General features: G+C 64.4%; 2 protein-coding genes across 2 annotated transcripts in view; both read left to right on the top strand.

Annotated features, from left to right (window-relative positions):
• LOC111139020 (thrombospondin 3) overlaps positions 1-8,747 on the top strand; it is a 9,916-nt gene extending 1,169 nt beyond the window's left edge. Inside the window, 22 exon segments of the mRNA XM_022491112.1 lie at positions 156-362; positions 907-1,163; positions 1,277-1,379; positions 2,129-2,155; positions 2,377-2,459; positions 2,546-2,597; positions 2,722-2,870; positions 3,109-3,249; positions 3,421-3,498; positions 3,886-4,038; positions 4,238-4,348; positions 4,529-4,636; positions 4,897-5,056; positions 5,287-5,405; positions 5,528-5,580; positions 5,837-6,030; positions 6,197-6,375; positions 6,485-6,533; positions 6,703-6,899; positions 7,113-7,285; positions 8,205-8,344; positions 8,433-8,747. Coding sequence (XP_022346820.1) covers positions 156-362; positions 907-1,163; positions 1,277-1,379; positions 2,129-2,155; positions 2,377-2,459; positions 2,546-2,597; positions 2,722-2,870; positions 3,109-3,249; positions 3,421-3,498; positions 3,886-4,038; positions 4,238-4,348; positions 4,529-4,636; positions 4,897-5,056; positions 5,287-5,405; positions 5,528-5,580; positions 5,837-6,030; positions 6,197-6,375; positions 6,485-6,533; positions 6,703-6,899; positions 7,113-7,285; positions 8,205-8,344; positions 8,433-8,491 — 2,792 coding nt within the window. The 3' untranslated portion in view covers positions 8,492-8,747.
• Positions 8,748-10,900: 2,153 nt separating this feature from the next.
• LOC111138814 (mucin 1, cell surface associated) overlaps positions 10,901-11,615 on the top strand; it is an 8,070-nt gene continuing 7,355 nt past the window's right edge. Inside the window, exons 1-2 of the mRNA XM_022490717.1 lie at positions 10,901-11,056; positions 11,522-11,605. Coding sequence (XP_022346425.1) covers positions 10,996-11,056; positions 11,522-11,605 — 145 coding nt within the window. The 5' untranslated portion in view covers positions 10,901-10,995. The remainder of the gene's footprint in view (positions 11,057-11,521; positions 11,606-11,615) is intronic.

The raw sequence follows: 11,615 nt of genomic DNA, 5'->3' as shown, positions 1-11,615 counted from the left end.
GGCCAGGCGAGGATTATCAAGGTCAGAGAGCGGGGTCAAATGCTCAGGCTACCCTTTCCCCTGCCCCCGCCACGGCCACGCCCCAGGGCTCAGGGGAAAGGGCAGACTGAGCATTTGACCCCGCTCTCTGACCTTGATAATCCTCGCCTGGCCAGTGATTGACCTGCTGACTGTGGGCGAGTCTCGGCAGATGACCGCTGTGGCGGAGAAGATCCGGGCAGCCCTGCTCACTGCTGCTGACATCTACCTCTTGTCCACCTTCCGCCTGCCCCCCAAGCAGGGTGGTGTCCTCTTTGGCCTCTACTCTCGCCAGGACAACACACGATGGCTGGAGGCCTCAGTTGTGGGCAAAATTAACAAAGGTGACTGGTGGGCATCTCCTTTCCTGCACTGATGACCCCCTGAGCACTCTCCCTCGTTCCCACTCCCATATCTCTCTTAATTCTCCTCGGCCTCTGTGGGGGCTCATGGGCCCATCCAGCTGTGCACAGGCACTAGGGGCACCCGGAACGGGGTGCTTAGGACGTGCACCGGGAGGCCAAACCATAGAGCAAGGCCTAATACTTGCAGGGAGAGGGTGTTGTACTTGGGGGTGCCTGAGGGAGGGGGAGGGAGGTCTCCGTGTCCCAGCGAGGGTGTACGGCAGTCCCTCAGTTCCCTGGCACAATCCAGTGGGTACAGAACCAGCTGGCACCCTAGCAAGGGACAGAGTGATGGAAGACTAAGGACATCCTAGTCTCCGAAGCAGTTTGAAAAGTATTTGTTGTGTGCCTGTCACATACAAGGTGGGGAGAGATACACCGCAGGCAAGGGGCCAACGGGAGTGCGGTCCAGAAGGGTAGATCCGAACCCTAGTTGGGAGACGGGATGGGGGACAGGACCCATACTGACTCCCCTCCTGGGCAGTGCTGGTGCGGTACCAGCGGGAGGACGGCAGAGTCCACGCCGTGCACCTACAGCAGGCAGGCCTGGCGGACGGGCGCACCCACACGGCTCTCCTGCGGCTCCGAGGTCCCGCCCGACCCAGCCCTGCCCTGCAGCTCTACGTGGACTGCAAACTGGGAGACCAGCACTCTGGGCTCCCTGCATTGGCCCCCATTCCTCCTGCCGAGGTTGACGGGCTGGAGGTTCGGACTGGACAGAAGGCGTATTTGAGGATGCAGGTGAGCCAGGAGGACGGGCCCCTGAGTTCCGCGCACGGCCTTCACAGCAGTGGGAGGAGGACCCAGCGGGTTTTCCCACCCCACTCTGCTCCTGTCCGCCCTCCCCCCACCAGGGCTTCGTGGAATCTATGAAAATGATTCTGGGCGGGTCCATGGCCCGGGTGGGGGCCCTGAGTGAGTGTCCATTCCAGGGGGACGAGTCCATCCACAGTGCAGGTAACACAGAGCTGGCGTTCTAGACCCTAGAATCACTTCCTATGGCCTTTGTTGACCCTCATCTCCTTGGCTTCCCCCTTAACATTCATTCCTTCAGCTCACTGATTCCTGGGGCTTCAGACGCTGTTACCCCCAATCTCCTTCGCCTGTGGTTACAGGCCATCCCAGGAGGCCTGGGTCAGAAAAGTCTCCCTGTTCAGGGGCCCCCGCCTCCCCGGGTAGCTGGGAAAGTAGAGCAACTGGAGAAGAAAGGAACTCCCGAGCGCTCTGTGTGGGGGCCAGACAGTTCACTGCTTGTTCTTGGCGACCCAGAGAAGGGTCTTTGGGTCTTAGCTGTCATCTGCGACTGTCACCTACCAGCGGCCTCTCCGAGCATGGTCCGTGTGCCTGGTGTCTCTGACGGGGATGCTCAGAGGTCCTTACCGACAGAAGACGTCCACTTCTCCCAGAAGCTGGGTGGGGGAGGGGGCGCAGAAATGGAGCGGACAGACTTGGATCCCTTCTGCTGCTCCCAGGCCTGGGAACCAGGGGGATCTGGCTTCTGATTGTGAGGCAACCCTCTTTCAGGGTCGGTCACCCGTGGGGAGAGCTGTTGCTGCCTGCCTGTCGCCTCTGCCCTCCCACCATCCAACTGCCTGTCCCTCTTCCAAGACTCCTCTAGGCCTTTGTTCCTGCCTCTCTTTTCCTTCCTCCTCCTCACCGGCCTGGTCCTCTTCACATCTCTACCCTCTGTGTTTTCTCCTCTCCAGTGACCAGCGCACTCCACTCCATCCTAGGTGAGCAGACCCCCCGGGAGGCGGGTGGGGAGGAGCCCGGGGCAGCTGCTGCGGGGCTTGGGCGGGAGCCGGCAGGAAACAGAGGCCCCTTTAGCCAGGAGAGGGGTGGGGTTTGTTTAAAGGCCGGGTGGGGAGCATGGGCAGGAGCTGACTTATTACCCCAAGAAGGGACGAGAGCTGTGGCCCAGTTTTGAGCCTCTCTGCACCTGGGGCTCTGACAGGGGAGCAGACCAAGGCGCTGGTCACCCAGCTCACCCTCTTCAACCAGATCCTGGTGGAGCTGCGCGATGATATCCGAGACCAGGTTCGAGCTCGCCAGTGGGGGGTGGCACGGGGCTTAGGGGTGGGGTGGTGCGAGGAGCCGACCGCCCCCATCTGTCTATCCGCCAGGTGAAGGAGATGTCTCTGATCCGAAACGCCATCATGGAGTGTCAGGTGTGCGGTGAGTGGGCGTGTGGGGTGGGCTCCGGATGGCACCCCGTGCTCCCCACCTCACGGCTTTGGCCTCCCCTTCTGCGGATGGGCACGCCCCCCTGTGGCTGGCTCTGACCATGCCCACCCCTCAGGCTTCCATGAGCAGCGTTCCCACTGCAGCCCCAACCCCTGCTTCCGAGGCGTGGACTGCATGGAAGTGTACGAGGACCCCGGCTACCGCTGTGGGCCCTGCCCCCCAGGCCTGCAGGGCAACGGCACGCACTGTGCGGACATCGATGAGGTGGGGGAGGGCCGCCTGGAAGGGCGCAGAGTTGAGAGAGGCCCGGGGATGTGGGGCGGATGCTTGGAGACAGGGAAAGAAATGAGGAGGGGGGCACAAAGCCCGTGCAAAGAGCAGGGGGCCGCATGGGGAGGGCCACTTGGGGGGCAGGGGGCCCAGGGGTGGGGGTCAGAGCTCAGTGAGGCTAGGCGGTGGGAGCATGGACAGGGTCCTGAGCGCCCCCTTGTCTCTCCCACAGTGTGCTCACGCTGACCCCTGCTTCCCTGGGGCCAGCTGCATCAACACTGTGCCTGGCTTCCACTGTGAAGCCTGTCCTCGTGGCTATAAGGGCACTCGGGTGTCCGGGGTGGGCATCGACTACGCCCGCGCCAGCAAACAGGTTAGCTCGGCCAGAGCGTGAAGACGAGGTCTGGGGCTTGCGGGGACCAGGGGCTTCTGGGCTGGGTACAGGGTCCTTGTGAGAAACGGGACGGGGCTACCAGCCGGTGCGCTGGCTTTGCGGGAGGGGCCCGGCTGTGGGTCCGGTTTCACCCAGAGTCTGCCCTGTCAGGTCTGCAATGATGTGGACGAATGCAACGACGGGAACAACGGTGGCTGTGACCCGAACTCCATCTGCACCAACACCGTGGTGAGCCGCGTGCCTGGAGTGTGTCCGGAGAGTGGGGCGTGCGGCCACACGCGCACACGCACACGCGCCACTGCAGAGTTCCTGCCACACCTCCTTCGTCCCCAGGGCAGGCCACCCTGACGTGGCTCATACTGGCTCCGAACCTGGGTTCTGCTTCTTACGGTGGCTGGTAGCAGGTCTCCTGGGGTTTAGTGTCACCACCTGGAAGCTGGGGCTATGAGACACCCGCTGACCCGCAAGGCTGCCAGGAGAGGCCAGGGGCCATGACTGTCCTAGTGGGCATCAGGCCAGGAGCGCCCATCCCACACCCCTTGGGCGGGACAGCCCCGGGTCCTGGGTACCCAGCAGGCTGACCTCCTCTCTGACATGCCGCTTCCTGGTTCTCAGGGCTCTTTCAAGTGCGGCCCCTGTCGCCTGGGCTTCCTGGGGAACCAGAGCCAGGGCTGCCTCCCAGCCCGCACCTGCCACAGCCCAGCCCACAGCCCCTGCCACGTCCACGCGCACTGTCTCTTTGAGCGCAACGGAGCAGTGTCCTGCGCGGTGAGCTGGGCCTGGGGCTTGGGAGGGAGAGGGAAGGTTTGGAAAACGGGGGTCGGGCCGTGAGCCTGCATGGGGCCTGGCATGGGGGCCTGCGTGGGAAGGGGCCCAGGAACCACTTGGGGAAACAAGGGCTGGAGCAGGAAAAGGCCGGTTTGAGGAGACAGGCCTGGCCCTCATTCCTACTCTTCCCGTGGCCCAGTGTAACGTGGGCTGGGCTGGGAACGGGAATGTATGTGGGACCGACACGGACATCGATGGCTACCCAGACCAGGCCCTGCCGTGCATGGACAACAACAAGCACTGCAAGCAGGTGTGTGGCCAGCGGGCAGGGGTGGGGCCGGAGGGCAGGGGTGGGGCCGGCGGGTAGGGGTAGAGCAGGCGGGCAAGGGTGGGCGTCCAGGCTGGGGCAGGGGTGGAGCAGATGGGCAGGGTTGAGCCGCCCAGGCTGGGGCAGGCCACAACCCCATCTGGGTTCCTCCCCGACCTTTAGGACAATTGCCTTTTGACACCCAACTCTGGGCAGGAAGACGCCGACAACGACGGCGTGGGGGACCAGTGTGATGATGACGCTGATGGGGATGGGATCAAGAACGTGGAGGTGGCTCCTGGCGGCCCTGTCCCTTGCGGCTCCTCTGCTCCTCTCTATGCCTTGTCCCATAACCCTGTCCCCTCTTGGTCTCTGGCGGCGCTGCAGAAAGGGCCCCAGGGCTCCCATTCGGGCGTAGACCCTGTGCCAAGATGAGATGGATTCTGTGGAGGGTGGGTGGGCGCAGCGTGACTGCCGACATGGGCACGGGGACGGGGTGTGGGTAGGTTCCCAGGGGCGTAAGGGCGGCCTGACTCTTCCTCTCACCCCAGGACAACTGCCGACTGTTCCCCAACAAGGACCAGCAAAACTCTGACACAGACTCTTTTGGGGATGCCTGTGACAACTGCCCCAACGTCCCCAACAATGACCAGAAGGACACGGACAGCAACGGGGAAGGGGACGCATGTGACAATGATGTGGATGGAGATGGTGCCACTGGGGCTGGGGGACTGGGAGGCCCTAGCAGTGGGAAGGAGGCACGGCTGGGTGGTCTAAGCACCACAGGGGTGGCCTGGGTGGGCGAAGAGCCCTGGGAATGGGAGGAAGGTGGGCAGGGCGAGGCAGGAGAGGGCTAGGGGTGTCCTCTGCATGGGACGCCAGCTCCAGAAGACAGCATGACCTGTTGTAGCGACAGGCTTGTGTCCCTGCATGTCTCCTAGGCATCCCCAACGGACTGGACAATTGCCCTAAGGTCCCTAACCCACTGCAGACAGACAGGGATGAGGACGGGGTGGGAGATGCCTGTGACAGCTGCCCTGAAATGAGCAATCCTACTCAGGTACTGGGGCTGGGGAGGGGAGGGCCCTGGGGTGAGGCCATGGCCCTTCCCGTGGGAAGTGGTCCGGCCCCGGTCTGCGGAGTCATCAGGAGGTGGAGAGAACAGGCATCTCTCTCTCTCAGACAGATGCCGACAGTGACCTGGTGGGGGATGTCTGTGACACCAACGAGGACAGGTAGGGCAGGCCAAGACACAGACGGTCCTCCCCGGGTTCCTTTACTTTCTTGTGGTACATTGTTTCCTGCGTGGTTTAGCCTTGATTCTCCACTCCTGTTGAGCAGGAAGCCCCTCCCCCAAGTCTAGCCTCCACTCCTGCTGCGGGACATTCGCCTCACCTGGCTGGCTGTGGGTCACACCCCTGACTTCTGAGCAGAAGATGGGGGATGGACGTGGTACTTTTAGAGCCTTTATTTGGTGCCTGTTCTGGGCAGCGATGGGGATGGACATCAGGACACCAAGGACAACTGCCCAGAACTGCCAAACAGCTCCCAGCTGGACTCAGACAATGATGGACTCGGAGACGAGTGTGATGGGGACGACGACAATGACGGGATCCCAGACTACGTGCCTCCAGGTCCTGACAACTGTCGCCTTGTACCCAACCCCAATCAGAAGGACTCAGACGGTGAGGCCGGGGTCCCACAGAGGCCTGCACTGGTGGGGGCCCTGCACAGGGCGGGGTGGCAGGTGCCACTGGGGCTAAGCCAGGAAGGCGAGGCCCGATGGGCGGTGTGGTAGTGTCCAGAGCCCACCGCCAGGCCTTCCTGAGCCCTTGGCCTCGCTCTGCCCAGGCAATGGCGTTGGCGATGTGTGTGAGGATGACTTCGACAATGACGCAGTGGCCGACCCCCTGGACGTGTGCCCTGAGAGTGCAGAGGTGACCTTAACGGATTTCCGGGCCTATCAGACCGTCGTCTTGGACCCTGAGGGAGATGCTCAGATTGACCCAAACTGGGTTGTGCTCAACCAGGTACTGCAGCCATGGGCTGGGCAGGGGCTGTTAGGCCAGGCCACCAGGTGGGGCCCTGGTGGGGCTGTGTCCCCGGAACAGGGTTTTCTTCTTTCCTGCACTCCACCAGGGTATGGAAATCGTTCAGACCATGAACAGTGACCCTGGCTTGGCGGTCGGTATGTACGGAGCACCCGGTTCCAACACTTCCACCTGGAGGAACCCTACAGGGGCAGGGGGCAGGGGCCAAGCTGAGCATACATCTCACAGGCATTGCTTCCCACCCCGAGTGCCCCGTGGGCCACTAGTGGCTTGGCCACCCCTGACCCAGATCCCACCCACGCCCAGGCTACACGGCCTTCAACGGTGTGGACTTTGAAGGCACCTTTCACGTGAACACGGTGACCGACGACGACTACGCAGGCTTCCTCTTCAGCTATCAGGACAGCGGCCGCTTCTACGTGGTCATGTGGAAGCAGACGGAGCAGACCTACTGGCAGGCCACACCCTTCCGGGCTGTCGCACAGCCAGGGCTGCAGCTCAAGGTGCCCCCAGCCCAGGGCCCTCACCCCAAGCCTCCCGAGCTTCCCCCACTGCCTGAGTGGGAACCCTCGTTCTCAGACATCTGGCCTGGAGGTTGGCTTCCAGGGGACTTCAGAACGTGCTCCCGCCCCCCTTGACTTCCTTTTCCATCTGTGCTTACCAGCCTGCTGATTGGGTCCCACGGCTGACCCCCTGTCTTTGCCAATACTCTCCAGGCGGTGACGTCTGTGTCAGGCCCGGGTGAGCACCTCCGGAATGCCCTGTGGCATACTGGCCACACCCCCGATCAGGTCCGGCTGCTGTGGACTGACCCCCGAAACGTGGGCTGGCGGGACAAGACTTCCTACCGCTGGCAGCTGCTGCACCGGCCTCAAGTGGGCTACATCCGGTGAGGGGAGGGGCTGAGCCCTGCAGGGGCGGGGGGGGGGGGGACCCCAGGCCCGGCCTGGCTTGCTTTGGCCTGGCTTGGCCTTCCGCTGGGACTCCCCACGGGCTGCCCCTGCACTCTGCTCCTCAGTGCCCTGGGCCGGGGACTGGGACTGGGGCCACTTCCCTCTCTGCCCTCCACCACGGATGTCCCGCCTCAGCCCTGCTCTGGGCCCTAGGGCTCGTGCTCCCCAGGACCCACAGGCGGTGTGGGGCCGTTTTCCCTTCTGTAAGGTGAGGGCGTGTTTGGGAGCCTGCAAACCACAGGACAGGCCGTGGAGAGGCCCTCCCCTCCGGCCCCTTCCGTGGTACATCCCAGAAGCCACCCCATCACCACGTCTGACCCGGAAGGGGTCATCATTTGCCCAAGAGTAAACCGAGGCCCAGACTGCACACCTCTGAGCAGCAGGGCTAGGACTTCTCAGTTGGGCGCTGTGGTCACCCCTGCGTGCTTCCTAGTCAGCAGGGATGACGGAAGGGAGGGGAAATGGCAAGAGCCCGCGGTCCAGGGACTTGGGCTGGTTTCCCTTTAAGGTGCCTGGGGCTGCAGGGTGCCAGGGCAGGGGGTGAGGGAGGGGGGACTAGAGCCTGGGAAGCGGGTGACTTCACCCCCCAGCCCATTGTGCTCATTGTCATGGCAACCCAATCCTCGCCTGGAATGCGGCTGGTGCTTTGAGATGCAAAGGGGGCTGACAAAGAGGCAGGGGCCCCAGGCCTGAGAAAGCACCCCGTCCCTCCCCTTCCCTTCCTCCCTCTCCCTCCTTCCGTTCTCTCTCTGGCCCAGTGAGCTTCAGGGGGGTTGGGGATGAGTAGGGGCCTGGGCTTGATGGCCCAGTGCCCAGTGGCCTCCTAGCACCCACGGACGCCCCTGTCCTGGGCAGGGTGAAGCTCTATGAGGGTCCTCAGCTGGTGGCGGACTCTGGGGTGGTCATTGACACAGCCATGCGGGGAGGCCGTCTGGGCGTATTCTGCTTCTCTCAAGAAAACATCATTTGGTCCAATCTCCAGTATCGATGCAATGGTGAGGCTCCAGACCCCATCGGCCTGACCTTCCATAAGCCCCGGTGGGAGGGTCCTATCTTCTGACCTCAGTCATTTCTCCACCTCAGACACGGTGCCCGAGGACTTTGAGCCGTTCAGGAGGCAGCTGCTCCAGGGAAGGGTGTGAAGAGGCGGCCCCCGCGGGATTCCGAATCCTGATTTTAGACCCTCTGGCCTTGGGGTCCATCCTGGAGACCCTGGGGTCTAACTTACAGCCACTCAAGCAAACACAGACCCTCCTCCAGCACCCACAGGAGTTCCGCCCCAGAAGGGTGGTGACCCCACGGTTCAGGAGTTGGGACATTTTCAAGGGCTATTCTTCTCAGGCACTAACCCCAGGAAAGAGAACAGCACGTTGCCATAAAGGTCCGGTGGTTTTCTAAGCTAGTGCTTGTTGTTTCTTTTAGGGGTTTTCCACGGCAGTGTGGGGAGCAGGAAGGAGCCGAGCGGGTGGGAAAGGGGGCCGGTAGGATGAAAGCTGGAGCTCGACAGAAGTTTGGCTGCGCGCGGGCGGGTGGAGGAGGAAGGCGCTGGACTGGGGCAGGTGAAGGAGGAGGGGCCGGCCCGGAAAATGGCTAAGTCCTCCCAGACCCACTTACTCACGGCGGCGGCGGCGGCACTCCAGTCCATCTTAGGTCGTCCGGATCGACAGCCAGGAGGGCTGGAGCTGGCCCGCTCGGGGCGAGAGGGAGGCCGGGGGGCCGGGGGGGCCGGAGGCCGGGACGAGTGCAATATTGGCGGGGGAAAGAACAACACTGCACCGCGTCCCGTCCCTCCCGCCCGCCCGGGGCCCGGGATCCCGCTCCGCACCGCCTGCTGCCGGGCCAGCCCCAGAACCGGGGTCGCGCCGGGGAGCTGGGTCCAGCTGGAGGCCAGAGACTTGGCGCCTGGGCGAGGGGGGAGGGGACGGCGGGAGGGTGCTGGCCGGAGGGGAGGCCGCGCTGGCCGGGAAAGCCGCTTTCCGACACCCAGCCGCCGCGCGCGCTTGCTCTTTAAATACTCGGAGCGCGCGGCGCGGAGCCGTCGCCATGGTGACGCGTGTCCCAGCAACGCGACTGAATGGCTGTTGCCTGGCAACGCCGGGGCCGAAGTTTTGGGGCCGCCCACTTCGACGCTCGCGCTTTCTCCCGCGGGCGGGTGGGGGGCTTCGGCGCCCCTCGGACCCGCGCGCCCCGCTCGAAGCCGCGCCCCCCTCGCCTCCGCCCGGCCGCCCTCCAGCCCCGCGGCTCCGAGGCGTCCTGAACGCCCCTCGTCCTGTCTGCTCTCGCCGCGACCGAGAACCGTTCCCAAGGCGGACGCAAGTGGGGGGAAAGGGCCTCCAGAGGGGCCGGACCCCCAGGCCCCACGTGCGCTGTGCCCCAAACGTTTCTGCCCTTCGTACTTCTCCCCCCCAGCACGCCCCCTCACATACAGTCCCCTGGTCGCCACCATGTGCCTACCCAACCCCAGCTGCCCTCTGCGCCCCATGACAGCTCGGGGCCCCCAAATCCCATTCCGTCGCCCCACCTAGTCGCTGCTGCCCAAGTGCGTCATTGCCCCGGCCCACAGCCCCTCCCACATTCCGCCGTCCTCTCCCACATACCTCCGCGCCCCCGGCACGTACCTCCCGCCCCCGCCCGCACGCGTCCCGGGGTCCCCCCAGCGTGGCCAGCTCCTCCGCCGACCGAGCGGCGCTTCCCTGAGCTCTGCGTCGGAGCCCCTGAGCAGCGCACGGGGGCTCCGCGGCCCGCAAGCCCCCCGGCCCCGCCCCTCCGGCCGCACTGGGGCGCTCGGCTCCCCCCCCGCGACCCGGGCGCCCCCAGTGTTCGCGCGCGGCCGCCCGGCTCCCGGGGGCCGCCAGGGGGCGGGAGAGCCCGGCCCGGGGCCCGGCGGAGGAGCAGGAAAGACCCCGGGGTCCCGCGGCGCGTGAAGTGGAACTTTCTTCCCCTAACCCCTCCTTGGGACAAGCCCGGGCGGGAACGCGGGCCGCTGGAAAGTCCGGCAGCGGAGGGGACCGTTGGTTTCGGTGCTCTGCCTGCGGAACCGGACAGGGAGCGGCTGGGGCCGCGCGAGGAGCGGCGATTCCGGGAAGTGGCAGGGGGAGGTGGTCCGAAAGGGGCACCCGGTCCACCCTTTCTCAAGGCTTCCCGCTCCTCCCCACTCCGCACGGCGGGGCTTAAAGGGGCGCAGTGAGAATGGGGAGCGGGGCGAGGGACGTGAGGGGGCGCTTCCTTGGTCTGCTGCCCGGGACCCTGACCTGGCCCCTTCCTCTGTCCCTTTTCTCACCTTGGTTGTCGCCCTGAGGCTAAAACTAGAGCCCGGGAGACCCAGGGGCCTTCTGGAGCCAGGGAGTGGTTGGGGAAAGGAGGAGACCGTTTGGAGAGCAAACAGATGTTCAGAGGGTTGAGTGATTGGAGCCCAGGTACCCCACCTGAGGGGTCACGAATGGGTGGGGAGAAGGAGGAAGAAGTTGGAGGTAGGGAAAGGGGGAGGGGGCGGGGTTTTGTCACCTGTCACCTGTCACCTGCTTTGGCTGAGCCTGGGGCGGGCCAGGGACCGGTATAAAGCAGCGGGCGCCTGCGACTGCCGCACCTCCGGCTCGGCTCCTTCCCGGGACTGTTCCGCCCCCTCCCCATCCTGCTGGCCTCCACCATGACACCCGGCTTCCAGGCCCCTCTCCTCCTCCTGCTCCTGGCATCCCTGCAGCTTCCAGGTGAGGGGCACAAGGTGGGGAGGGGGCTACCATGCTCATGGGCTCTTCCCAGCCTCCCTGTGTGTTTCCTTTGCTAGCAGACGGTACCCCAAGGGGCAGATTGCAGCCAGGGGTGACCTCGTCTGTGCCAGAAGAGAGGAGAGAGGCTGAGGACATTCAGGGAGGCAGCCCCTCAGGAAAGCTGGTGTCCCGGGCAGCACAGTGACCTGCAGAAAAGCCTTCGGGGACCAGGTTGGGGGGGCGGGAGAGGTTAGGTTTCAGGAGCGGAGAGATGGACAGCTAGGAGCAGAGAGCTGTGGGAAGAGACCAGGAGGCCGTCAGCCAGGAAGGAGGAGGACGGCCTACCCAGGGTTTGGCCCACTGTCCAGATCGTCCTGCCCATTACTGCTCAAGAAGCCAGACGGTGGATTTTCTCCTTGTTCTGGTTTCTCACCTACCCAACCCTGTGACCTCGACTTCTTACAGCTGGCACTGCACAGTCTACTGATACCTCATCCTCGACCCCCAGCTCAGCCTTGAGCTCGACCACCGCCCCCGGACACCACAGCAGCTCGTCCTC

Source organism: Enhydra lutris, unplaced genomic scaffold (assembly GCF_002288905.1).
Source record: "Enhydra lutris kenyoni isolate GAN:26980312 unplaced genomic scaffold, ASM228890v2 scaffoldscaffold94, whole genome shotgun sequence".
Lineage (NCBI taxonomy): Eukaryota > Metazoa > Chordata > Mammalia > Carnivora > Mustelidae > Enhydra > Enhydra lutris.
Note: the sequence above shows the minus strand (reverse complement) of the source record. Positions and strands in the feature narration are given on the sequence as shown.